This window comes from Diadema antillarum, unplaced genomic scaffold (assembly GCF_040938485.1).
Source record: "Diadema antillarum isolate AM-2024a unplaced genomic scaffold, OU_Dant_1.0 scf00000017, whole genome shotgun sequence".
In the NCBI taxonomy this organism is placed as follows: Eukaryota; Metazoa; Echinodermata; class Echinoidea; order Diadematoida; family Diadematidae; genus Diadema; species Diadema antillarum.
In genome coordinates, this window is record NW_027270906.1 from 6037634 (window position 1) to 6051747 (window position 14114).

At 38.1% G+C, this 14114-nt stretch overlaps 1 protein-coding gene across 1 annotated transcript; it reads left to right on the top strand.

The window, feature by feature from the left end:
- Positions 1–6222: 6222 nt before the first annotated feature.
- Positions 6223–12953, top strand: LOC139726024 (uncharacterized). The gene is made up of 3 exons (XM_071637109.1): positions 6223–6412; positions 10591–10910; positions 12897–12953. Exons 1-3 carry the CDS (start codon positions 6223–6225, stop codon positions 12951–12953), a joined length of 567 nt encoding a protein of 188 aa, XP_071493210.1.
- The last annotated feature ends 1161 nt before the right edge of the window (positions 12954–14114 follow it).

Consider the following 14114-nt stretch of genomic DNA (forward strand, 5'->3'; position numbering starts at 1 on the left):
CAGATCATTATACAGAATGGTAAATGCGGCAATATAATTATAGTGCCATTAATATTCAACAAAATCCTTGATGAAATAACTGCACCTGCTATTATGTGGTATCGTGTCTAAAAACTGCTCTTATTGAAGAAAAGTTACAGAAGACACACAGAGACAAGAGACACACAAGAAACATAATTGTAATCATATTACAAAATTATTCGGAAAGCCTTCAATTCACATATCTCTATGGTGTATTTATCTGGACATCAACGAACCAATTTGATAGTTGGGAAGTCACCTGAAAGAATAAGCGAACACTGAGCAAATGGACTATAACAACTGTGCATGAGGTATAAAAGGAACATTACACTCAACTTCTACTATACTTGAGATATGATTCGAACATTCATAACTTAGTCAAAATATGTTATTTAGAGCAACGCAAGTGAAAGAGAGTGCGGTAATTTTTAGAGATTTTTTTTTTTCCATACTGATAGAGAACATGCTTGGCAACATATCAGGACACATGATTGGAAAGATAAAAGATATAATTTCTTTATCATGCAACTGCAGCTGGTATTGTATTAGCCTTTTGTCAAGGCCCTTTCGCTGTATGGTGAAGAGAGCCTAGCTGAGTGGGGTCGCGCACGGCTGGGCTCGCTTCGCTCGCCCATTACAGCGAGAGGGCCTTGACAAAAGGCTACTATTATATGAACCAATGGTAAAATTATCACCTCTCAAATATATTAGAGCTAACCAAAGAGTTCTATCTCTATTTTGTCGTATCTCAATGAAACACTCCATTAGAACATTGCTACATCTCTAGCCAGGCATGCAGTTTCGTAGAAATCGTGTCTTCTGGGGATGGACGTACTCGTTTGTTGACACGACCTCTCAGGCTGAGGGCTGACCTCGCATGAAGGCCATCCTCCCATTGAATAGGAGTATTCATTCATGGTTGTTTGCCAGTAATCTGTCATTGACGAGCCTACTAGTCTAAGAGTATTAGTTTTAACCTGGACAATTTTGGTAATAAGCTGATTTTTTTCATGATAGCCCAAGAAAAATATATAGAATAACATACTGAAAGTCTTCATAAATCCTCTTTGAGCGTTTTCCGTAATCCAAAATGGCGTCCAGAATGGCCGCCATTAATTCTAGAAATTCTCATAACTTTTCAACCACAGAACCCAAATACTAAATGTAAAAGTCTAAATATATATTTTTGAAGCACGAAGAACTCAATAAAACACATACAAGAGATGTTGATGTACGCAAGTACCGTAATCCAAGATGGCGTCCAAAATGACCGCCATTTTCTGAAATTCTTATAACTTTTCAGCCAGGTAACCCAAATACAAAATCTAAATTTCCAAAATATATGATTTGAATGATGAAGAACTCAATAAAATACATATTAAGAGTTGTTGAAGCACGCAAGTACCGTAATCCAAGATGGCGTCCAAAATAGCCGCCATTTCCTGATTTTTTTTTCTCGTAATTTTGCAAGTAGATTTCAACTGTACACACTTGGAATGTCAAAATACACGTTTTGAGTCACAAGGAACCAAATATAGGACTTATTCAGAGATTTTGAAAAAAAAAATAAAGCACTTAAGCACTTTCAGAAATCCACAATGTTGTCCAAAATTGCTGTCATTTCCTGTTTTTCTCATAACCCTGCAACTAGGTAACCGCGATACGCACTTAAATGTATGAATATATATTTAGAGACATAAGGAACCCAACGAAATACTTATTCAGAGATCATGAAACACGTAAATACAAATAAAACCACGTGAGTTCTTCGCGAAAATCAAATGTTTGTTTATCAAAAATTGTTGTTTTTAGCCTGTTTCAAGAGACAAAAAAAAAATCAACATAATGTTCGAGATTCAACAACTCAGAAGGTCCAGTGGAATCTTTCCTTAAATGTGCACCACACGGGTAAAGGTTGGGTTAGATGCATCCTCCCCCCCCCCCCCCCCCCCCCTTGGGAAGGGGGTGGCCTGTACAATCGTTCTTTTGCAAATATTCAACCTGAAGTATATGCAGTTTGTCACTGAATTGCAAATCATAAAAATGCTAAACGTCCCTCGCTCGGCCCCTTTCCATAGACTTTGTACACTTTTGAGATTAACAAATTTCCGAATATGTCATCAAAAAGTGTTCACTAGATCTTTCACTTGCAAAATGCAAAAGTTAGTTCCCTCATATTGGAGGCTAATTTGCCCTTCCTAACCCTTCCATCGCCCACTTCCCAAATATAGATTGAATACCCCTTCGATTAACAATTCCCAAATATTCCATGTATGTGTGTAAATTATAATATATCATTTTCATTTCAATCAAGTGGAAAATCTCCCTCTTGTCGGAGGGGATGAGGATACTGAGACTATGAATTATCTACTCTTTGAGGATGGACAATCGATATAACACCAAGGGTGCACTAGGCCGGTTATTAATAATGACGATCATAGAAATGAAAAACTCCCTCCAGTCGAAAGGGATACCCCCCCCCCCCCCCACATCCATCCTCCACTGATTGCTCATTGCCTTGAATATGCTAGTCTTTATTCTACTTACACTTTTTAATAGAAACAAAATCTAGTATTTCATCAACAGTGCGCACCATAAAACCCGTAACCTGAAAAAAAAAGTTCTCCATTTTCTGGGAGGGTGCATCACTTCATACACGTCCCTCGCATATTTCCGTAAATATATATTTTCTTACTTTTAGGAAAAAACTAAATCTCACATATTTCACCAAAACAGTGCGCTAAATCTCTGAAGCTCAAATTGGAAAATGCCAAAATCTCCATCGCATGGGAAGGAGTATTCTCCTCTCACACTTCGCCTTCCCGACACTTTCCTGAATATATATTTTCCTAACGTTTTCTAATAGAAAACAAATATAGGATATTTCACCAAGTGGGTGCAACAGATCTGTGAATTTTGAGTCTGAAAATACGAAAATTTCCCTCGTGTGGGAGTGAGCAACCCTATTACCGCGCACTTACATAGAAGGAATCTCAAAAGATATCTTTGGTATTTTCTGCCGATTTTCTTCGGGGTGCATAGAAAGCATCCCAACCAAAATGAGTAATTCACTAAACATGTTAACATCGGAAAATATTCTCAATTCTTCCATTTTTCTGGATTCTTTACAATACAGTATGTCCCCCCCCCAAAAAAAAAAAAATACAGTCGGAGTTTTGCATTGATAACTTCCAATACGATTAAACTGTCTCAATGCTATTTCAGGGTCTAAATATATAACATCTTACCACTTCCTTTTTTGCAGAAACCCCCCCTCACGAATAAGCAGCCACACTCAACACCTATAAGAACTACATCAAAAATATGTTTGAAAACCCAGTATCTAATTTAAACATTCATTATCAGTTTCTACAGATCTATGCTGTAGTCAGTGTCAGTAGGCCTAACTAGAAGGTTGAAAGTAACATTCAATTTGCTTAAGTGGTAACAGAGAAATGTGAATCGTTGTGAAGCATGTCGTGGATGTGATTCTCCCAAGTTTACTTGGATGCTCTTGGAACTGCATGTTAATGTGTGAACACAATTGACAGAATTTGGAGGGAAGGGATTCCTGACATGCTCTACAAAAATCCTCGTTTCTCTTTGACCACTGAATCATATATATTTTTATTCCTTTTTTTTTTGATGGAAACAAAAACCTAACATTTCACCAACAGGGTGCATCAGATGTCTAAATATCAAGTCTGAAAATGCAAAATCTCCTTCATGTTGGGGGGGGGGGGGGGGGGAGGGGAGAGGATCCCCTTCCACATCCTCCCATATATTGCCCATTTCCCTGAATACTGCTTTATAAATTTCCTACTCTTTGATAGAAAAAATTCAATATCTTACCAAACGTATGCACTATATATTTCACTCTCGAGTAAAAAAAAAAGAAGATCCCTCATGTGGGAGAGGAGTATCCCTCCTCCATGTACCAATAACTAGGAGTGCCATATTCTCTAATTTCTATATATTATATCATTTTACCTAATCTATACGAAATGAATATAACTTAGACACTATGTTTTTAGGTAGAGCAATATACTGCACCAAAGAAATTCACTGTCATGTGATGACTAAGACATTATTTTTTAGCACATGTAGACACTAATTTTGAACATTTTTGTAGCACAGACATTAAAAAGAATTGTTTTTACTTCTTAAGTGATAACTGACAGTTTCAACTGGAACTCACCTCATGGTAGACATCAAATGCGTTGGTAATGAAAAAAGGCTAGCACTAAATTTTCATCTCGTGTGCTTGAGGTGACGAAAATAGACCATGTGGTAAAAAGATATTGCCTTTTAGTAGGCTCTCTGTTTAGCAACAAGTCTGATGGTGAAATGTTTCTCTCGTAACAAGGACAAACTCCTTGAGTTTAACATCCAAATGTTTATATTTATTTTGTTCACTTTACACATAAGAAATATTTTAAACAAAAAAAAAGTTTCTTATAAACCATACTGACATTAATATTTACATAATAGTGAGAAAAGATTGTGACTGCCGGCCATTTTGCATGCTATTTTGCATTTTAGGAAGAGCTCTAGCGGTTTAATCGGTAAATGCGTGCGTCAACATCTTTTAACATGTATTTTATTGAGTTCTTCATGTTTCGAAACATAGACATTTAAAGTTTGTATTTGGTTGCCGAGTTGAAAGGTTATATTTCACGAATGGCGGCCTTTTTGGATGCCATCTTGGATTTCGGTACTTGTGTGTGTCAACATCTCTTAATATGTATTTTATTGAGTTCTTCATCCTTCAAGACATATGTTTAGACATTTACATTTTGTATTTGGGTTCCCTGGCTGAAAAGTTATATTTCTGGAATGGCGGCCATTTTGGACGCCATATTGGATTGTGGAAAACGCTCAAAGAGGATTTATGAGGACTTTTAGTATGTTATTCTAGACATTTTTCTGGACCTATCCTGAAAAAAATCAGCTTGTTACCAAAAATATTTAGGTTTAAGCCTTTTTTGACCTAATGCTCTTGGACTATACGTAGTGCTCGGCTGTGAAATCGCTTTCAATAGAGTAATTGTCCTCTGAAAGCCGCAAGGCAAGATATCGCATTCTTCAGATCCTTGACTTTGTGAGAGTTATAAGACGACGGAAGAGATTAATAGGGATAACTCGACCTGCATAAGGGTAGTTGCAGCAGTTACTTTGCTTCTGATCACCAAGCGCTGTTTGTATAGCCATGGACCTAATACACATGGACATTCATCGTATCGTTAATCAATTCATGCGCCCGTACATCTCAAAAGCACCACAAAGACATTTTTAGCATGCTTCACTGCTTTGATCCCATGATCGTTACCGCCAGCAAGCCGGGAGAAGAACAAGACGAAGATTCGAGAAATCTAAAACTACATGCGCAGAAGAAAATAACTCACAAAAATCAAGTAAAGTGAATGTGCAGTTGTGGTGTATGTTAGGAAATCATACCTCAAACAATTATTTCGCTTGGGAGAAGCAGGAATATTTAAAAGAAAGCTAACATTTTGGCAGAATGATTGTCATTTGTGATCTCAATAGTTCACTTATCTCCAGCTTATTCCAGAGCAAAAAGGGACGGTAATGGTAGAGAACAGATATATCTTGCCATTAGGTAAGGTCTTATGCGTGTGAGAAAATGTGCGAATCAGCAATTACCCGTCTTATGACACAGAATTTGTAATGATCATACGTTTGCTGCTCCTCATCATCTGTATTATTCAAAGACATTTCCGTCTGAAAAAGGCACATCAGCGAAATTAGACTGAAATGAGGGAAAAGATTCTTTTGTTAGTGACGATACAGGATCACACAATCGTTATTGTCCAGACACCTGAATGTACTCATTAAGATGCACATAATCAGGTGTCGGCGACGATCATTAATTACATCAAAGAAAGACTGCAGTGAACAGTCCATGTATATTAGGTCCATGGTATAGCCAAGAAGTTACCAGCAACTGGTAACTCCTTGCCTCTGGTGAAATAGCAACGAGCGGCACTCTGATGTCGGTCGTTATCCAATGCGTTGCGTAATACTTCTGCTCGTAAAACTGCTAGCTGAATCTCCAGTTGCTGGTAATTCATTGGTATAGCCCAGCTTATATCATTACTACCAACCAAGGAGGTATCACAAATACTTCCTTGTATCAACTTTTCGAAAGAAAAAATTATATTCCACTCCTCACAAGTCACAATGAATTCTTGGGATGCCGCCGGTGCCCAAACGTATCTGGAAGCCAGCGAGAATGGCGGTCCTCAGAGTGACGTAAGGAAGCTCGTGCTCAAAGATTTCGACTTCAGCCTCAGCGACGAGGTGCTCGATGTCGGGTGCGGGCCGGGGACGGCTTGCGGGGAGATCGCACCTTATGTCAAATCCGTCACAGGTACGTATATAGGTCCCCTACACGTTGTAAATGCCAACGTCTTTGAAGGGAGAAAAACTGCTGTGCTAACTCTGTCTCGCTCTTGTACTTTGTACTTGTAGATTAAAAAACAAAACAAAACAAACAAAAAACAAAAAACATTTGAAATGATCAACCATGGCATCCTCTCAGAAAATTAGAACATTTTGGTAGAAGTGGCATTGTGCTGATGTGGTTTCGGAATCACCTCTCAAACACGTCGCAGTTGTTTCAAGGATCAAATATCCAGTATAGAAGGATCACGTGTTGTGCTCTGCCAAAGTCAGTCCTGGGACCAACACTGTAATGATTTGCCAAGCTCAGCTGACTATTTTTTAATCCAGACTATACAGACTATATTTGCTGATGATTCTAACATTTTCTATACTTTCTTTAAAAGTCGAGCAGAAATTGGCAGGAATGATGGAAATTACCATTATTATTATTATGTCTCAAAGGATGTAGGGCCTACAGACATGGTGTACTGTCAATGAATTAACTATGAATTTGCAGAAAAGTAATTATAGTTTAAAGGTATTAGCCCACATTTGCAAACCCACGAAATTCAAAACTGCATAAAACAGGTCCAATATGACTTCAAGTACAAGTTATAACAGTAACATACCTCACCTGTTGCTCTTTGTCTATACCATTCGATAAAAGAGAGAAAATCATCGTTTTAAAATCAATTTTCAAACCGGGTCAACCCGACCCAAAATCGAATTACGAGCGCGGGCTAGCTACGTACATGTAACTTACACATGTATCGCATGCATGTGCGTACGTGGACCGGAGCTAGCGAGCGTTATACGCATGCATACGGTGCATTTTCATTTATTTTTATGAAAGTAATGGACTAATTGCAGCGAAATTTTGCACAGGTGTTACTGCAATCATACCCAAACTCCATGCTAACTATGAGACCAATTGCTGCAGGTTTACAAATGTGGGCTAATACCTTTAATGCTGTATTACGTGTGGCGGAATGCACCCTATAAGCACTGCTTTTTAGCATTCCTCCCTATTTCCAGCATTTCTGTTTACTTTATACCGTATTTGTAAATTCATCCTTTATTATGCATTCAATATCTGAAAAATATTTTATATGTTTCTGTTGGAAATGGAAAAATAAAAGAATGAATGAAATGAATAATTAATGGTGATAAAAGGACCAAGACAGCTCGCTGTAATAGAAGATGTATTAAGAGTCTCTGAAACAGTTATAGATAGAGTTCATGTCTCATCTTTTTTAGGAATTCAAACTGACAGCACCTTGATGTAGAAGGACCATGTAAATTCAACATATTGCCAGATGCATTAGGCGCAAAATTTGTTGCTTTTTGAGTTACAATGATGTTAAGTGTCCAGACGTTCTTATGCATGCTTTTGTATCAATTCTTTTAACTATCACACATTATGCTATGGAATTGAAGTTTGGTGAAGAGGATACAAAAGCCAACTAAATTGTATACAAGTATTTCTGGCACAGAAATGACCATACATTGATTTCTCCAAACAAGTGCTATAGGCCACTTTTCACCAGTCTAGGAGTATTGGACTGCATGATGTTTACAATCTTCATGCACTTACATGCAGTATGATCACTTGCCATATTGTTTGTAGTCGATGGGGTATTTACCACATTCTTGAATGTAATACATTTTATCACGATATGATAAATCATACCTATAGCACCAGAGGTATATGAGCACTCAATGCTAAGACTCTCTGAATGTAAAGCAGTCCATAGTATGCGGTCTAGTTCCTTTGGAGGAGCAAACTTTTGGAATCGTTTCCCCCAAAGTATTTGAAAGGCAAAAAACAAGGTTTTACGACATCAGTATTCTGTTAACAAGGATTGATGATAAACAAAATTGAGAGTTTTGTACTATATGTATGTTTTCATTTCTTTCCTATGAAGAAAATAATTGGAAAATCATTCTCGACATGTACTTCTGTTACTTTTGGTTATTCTTTAAAAAAATTTGTTACTAGTAAGTCAAGGTAAATATGAATTTATCATGTTATACCTTTATGTACATCAATCTGTTTATTCCATTCTTTCTGTCATGCTCGCATGCTCATGCAAAAATATGTACATTGTGAATTCATATTTTGATGTAAGTAATATATGTTTTGTTGTTCTACTCAAACGCACACCTATTATGAAGGCTTAATTGCTCATGTGAGTAGTTTTTTTTTTTTCGCTGGGTTTTTCTGCCTAAAGTCTTTCCTATCAACATCGAATTATATTTATTCAGACAAATCAAACAACATGTCTAGGGGTGCAAAGAAAAGGTAAGAATACACAGGGAGGTGGGAAGAGAAGGAGTGGAATCTCTCTCTCCACCTCCCTGCTTTACATGTAAACATTCCAATCGACCACGAAGAGAAAACATTCAAGGACGTCGCTGCGTGTCGATTACACGCACCGCAGAAGAACGCTGATAAATCAACTCATACAAGGTCGACCACATCCAGCAGCACTACGCGTCAAACGATGACTAGTCTATTTGTGCTCAATAACTGTACAGTGACCATCAGTTATTACAACTTTCCAAATTGAAACAGAAGCAAAAATAAGGGGTAAAAGCGTTCAGATGTTTGAAGTTCGCCTGTTACAACTACATATGTACCTTTCAAGTTGGAGTTGAATGATATACATTGATGAACAATTTTTCAATTATTCGACATGTTGGTGATGATCTACAGGTAGTCAAATGCGGCTTGATCTAGGCCTATATCATAGTGCATAGCCGTATTCACAAATTTTCTAATTTACCTAGGGGATAGGTAATAATTATGATATTGACTGGCCTTGAGGCAGATACCAGATAAATATTGCCCGCACTGATAGAATATTGCCCTCGTCTTCGACTCTGGCAATATTCTTCCAGTTTGGGCAATATTTTCTGGTATCTCCCTCGAGGCCAGTCAATATTATATAATTATACAAGCGGGATAAAAGAAAGATGAATGTATTAGAAAAAAAACTATATACACATTAATATTACGTCAGTAAGAATAGGATTAAAAACGTTCACTAAATGAAACATTCATGATTATATTACATAACAAAACATTGTAAAATGTTTACATGCTTAAAACGAGAAGGAAATATATTGGTTACAATGTTACTTGGTAATAGATTCCATTCTTGTGCAGTCTTGAGATAAAAAGAAAATTTGGAATGATCTGTTCTTGCAAACGGGATATATAAACTTTTATGAGGGAAAAGATTCCTTTGTTAGTGACGATACATGATCACACAATCGTTATTGTCCAGACACCTGGGGGGCGTTTCATCAACGAGTTCGTCGGAGGTTTTCACCGACAAATTTGCTATCAGCCAATCAGACGCAAGGATTTACACTGACAACTGTTAAAAGCTAATGAAATCCTTGCTTCTAATTGGCTGACAGCAAATTTGTCGGTGAAAACCTCCGACGAACTCGTTGATGAAACGCCCCCCTGAATGTACTCATTAAGATGCACATGATCATTTCTACCAGATCTGTTCGTTTTTGTAATTTCATGTTGTCCAGTGTTCACCATATTATTTATCATTTTTTAAAACATTATAAGTCTGAAATACTTACGTCTTGTTACTAATTTCGAAAAATTAATCTTTTGCAACAGCGTGTCATAACTTGTTTCCCAGTCACGAAACAACAGTCCTACAAACCTCTTCTGAACACGCTCAAGTACATTAATGTGAGAAAACTTGTGTGGATCCCAAGCAGCAGCACACTATTCTAAGTCTGGACGTATAAGTGAATTGTAAAGGCTGGTTAAAACATGTGAAGGACAATGTAAAAAAAAAAAATCAGATTGAGCGTTTCGTTTATGATTATGCCTAGATATTTTTTGACTCGGTTATACGTAATTTCTTTCCGTATGAAATATAATCAACATGATATGATAACTACAATAATAATAATAATAATACATACAATTTCTATAGCGCCGTTCTCCACTTTGATTAAATGCTCAAGGCGCTTTACAATTGTACATCACAGCAAACAGATTGAAAATACAAGTACATCACAGTAATAGAAGAAGATGAAGAAGCAGAAAAAAAAAACATATATATGAGGAAAAGGGTTGACGCGTTTATATGATAGTATCTAAATTTTCTGATACTGTCTCAATTCCCGAAGGAATCGACCTATCTCCAGGTATGATTTCTGTGGCCAACCAAAAACACGCCGCCCCAAATGTCGACTTTGTCGTCGCTGACGCACATTCCTTCGGTCAGGGATGGGAGGAGAAATTCGACAAGATCATCTGCCTCTGCGTGCTTCACTGGTGCGGAGATCAGAAAAGAGTTCTGCAGAATGTTTTCCGCTGCCTGAAACCAGGAGGGCAATTCCTCCTCTGCTTCGCTCTCCAATCTCAGCTAGTCAGCAAGAAGTGTAAATACGGAGAGACAGCCGATGCGTGGTTGCGATCTCACCCAAAATGGGGGCCGTATCTCACGGTATGTTTCCAAGCTTATTAGGTGATCCGAGAATCCTCTCGGATCACCTTCTGTATCTGTACGGATTCTTTGGTTCTTCTTCTTCTTCTTCTTCTTTATTTCTCCTCAAAAGTTGTGCATCGATTAGCTCAGAAAGTGCTCTTCCTATCAATTTCAAAATCATACCATATATGTATCATGTCCCAAAGACGACAGATTTTATAAAATCATAGTGATCAGTCGACCGTGACGTCACTATGACGTCATTATATGAAAACACATTCTCATTCATATCTCTTTAATGGAATGGAATTTTTCAATGAAATTTACGTCACATATAGTTCAAATCAAGTTGATTCTACTTGTGTTTTCAAAATTCATCTATACCCTTAAAACGTGCGCGTACGCGCGCGTTGAAATATTTGTATGCTCAAATCGAGCTCCAAATTTTTTTGCACACGTTTCAGACCATTTAGAGCATTTTTTGAAAAATTGAAAAAATCGGACGGACGCGTACGCGCGCGCGCATATACGCACGCACAGCTCATACGCAATAGAAATTTCCCGTTTTTTTACACTCATCGGATGTCTGAAATGTCAAGAAATATTTCTACCAAGTTTCAAGTCAATCCGACTCAATATGACGTCATACGGGCCCGTCAAAGTTGACATTCCGCGCGCGCGTCAATGGCGATATACAGTGCAACTATGCCAAAAAAACGCCAATTTTAAATCCGATTTTACTCGTCAGGATGGACGGTAACCCCCCATTTTCTTTACATATTTTGAAAGCTGATGAGTTGGACATGTTATTTCATGGGTTGGCAATGCTGGCAAAATGATTAAAAGATATCAAATTTCTTAATAAATTAAAAAAAGTAAATTTTCAAAATGACGTCATCAAATTTAAAGTTCACTCGAGCCTATCTCACTTATCTTTTGCCAATTTACACCCAGATTTCAGTATGTTGTAGCTTATTAAATGATCTTTCATTAATATTATTACAACCTTTTGATTGGATGACGGCATCACCTCGTAAAAATGGATTGAAAGTCACCTTGTCAAATTTGACCAGTTTACGTGTTATCTCTATGGGAGTGCAGTTTTTCTGGAAATGAAAATTGACATGACTATCTTTATCGAGCACTAGCTCACTTATACTTCAGTGAATTTCTCCCAAATTTTAATATGTTGTAGCTGAGACTTTGGGCTATCGTTAGTGTGCCCTTTGTTTTTTCATACGATGTCGGGATCACGTCAAAAAACTTGGTTGAAATTAAAGCTTATCTTCGATGTATTGAGATATTTCTTTCTTTCTGCAACTTTCTTTGCAATAACTAAAAAAAAAAACAGCCCTTATCGCCCCCATATTATGCACATGTTTAGTTCATGTCACGTACATTATTTCATAAAAAACAACTACTTGATCGGACACCGTCTTGGGTATGTAAATTAGTGTTTCATCCTGTATCTTGGTGAATACTTGACCGAAAGATCGGTCTGTATCACGGATCCCCTCCGTATACAGACCGAAGTCAATGATCCCGGCTCCTGTGTGGAGCATCGCGCACAGATCAAACGTCGTTGTAAACCAAATTTCTGACAGCTTTTTTACATTCAAACAAGTTTGAACGTGACGACGGAACAGGCTGGTTGATGTGTGTTTTACGTTGAAAATTTGACCGAAATGTTGGATTATTCATTAATGTGGTGTGTGAAGTCTATTCTTGAATAGTTGATTTAACTGTACAAGCTTAAATTTGCCGACCTAGGGCAGTGAATTAGACGCAATCGAGAAGGGTGAGGTACCTCACCCAATTTTCCATAGAGACAGTGGTTAAGAATATCCACACAGCAATAGGTACTGGTACCTTCCGTCTGTCTACGGAGGACAGATTGTCTTTATCGAGCAGTAGCTCACGTACGTACATGTACCCTTTTCGGTGAATTTCACCGATTTCACCATATTAACCGTATGTATGCCTGTGTATGCCTATGTATGCCAGAAAATCACAATCTCACGGATGGACATGCCATCGCTGTGCCTCTGCCTCACATTCTGAGAGCTAAAGACATAATGCAACTGATTTATCTGTGATTTCATGCATCTGGACCTGCTGAACATGAATTTTGTGGTTCTGTCCCTGCTGCAAACACCGCTGCAAACAACAGTCTTTCGCGCTATAGTCCCACACATTCATTTTCGTGTCATGGACCACCAGTTCATCATGCAGAAATTGCAGTGACAATGACGATCTGCTGTAAGTTTTTTTTCTGATATTGCATACACCACAGGACCAATATTATATGCCCTCTTGCTACAGTGACCTGTGTCTCTCAGCCTTATATCCGTGGAAACCTGAACTTAATCAATGTCAATGCACAGTGTGCTTGGATAAACTGATACTGAGTGTTACTGTTACATATACATGTCCTACGGCTACTGAACTGTGTACTGTGCATACGTGTTATATCTGTAGCGGTGCTGAATGCTATGTGCAAGCAAGTTGTACGTACTTCAGTCGCCTAGCTACACAGTGTACTGCTTGTAGACTACTGAGTATCTCATGTGGCATCTGAAGTTAAGCCTCATCTTCTCAGAACTCAAAACCTCCCGTGATTATCACCAAATGACTATCACAAGTGTTCTTCACGTGACGGTATATAAGAGTATTAGACCTACCTCGAAGTGAAGATGAATTGACTTATGCTCTACAATCATAGTCTCAGAGTGCCAATGTGGATTTAATACAGCTACAGTCCACTGGCTGCTTCTCTGCAGTCAGTATGCCTGACCTCGTCATTTCTGTTCGTCACTGAGTATATAGCACCGTACTAATAGTCATCACTCCAGATTCCAGTACTACTGTCACACTGTCTGTCGCACCTGATACCCCAATATGGAGACCCGCAAAGGGAAAGCCACAAGCACTGAAGCAATCATTCAGGCTTTTGGAGAGTATATCCAGAGTCCTGATTTCCTTAAAGCCATCAAAGAAGCTGTTGAGAAAGCCATGAATAAACAAACAACAAAGTTTGTCCAGCGCCTTGACCTAGTTGAGCAAAAGTGCACCAGTCTCAAGGAGAAGTCCGATCAACATGATGGCTGCATCTTTGACCTGGAAGTATCCCTCAAAGCAAAAGATGCTGAAATAAAACGTCTCACCACCGCTCTTGATGATCAAGCAACAGCTGTCAACAATCTCAAACTGACGATGAATGAA

Excerpts from the sequence above, each read along its gene's own strand:
- LOC139726024 (XM_071637109.1), top strand. The coding sequence starts at position 6,223 with ATGAATTCTTGGGATGCCGCCGGTGCCCAAACGTATCTGGAAGCCAGC. Across the intron at positions 6,413-10,590 it reads TTATGTCAAATCCGTCACAG|GAATCGACCTATCTCCAGGT; the intron begins GTACGTATATAG and ends CAATTCCCGAAG. Across the intron at positions 10,911-12,896 it reads AATGGGGGCCGTATCTCACG|AAAATCACAATCTCACGGAT; the intron begins GTATGTTTCCAA and ends TATGTATGCCAG.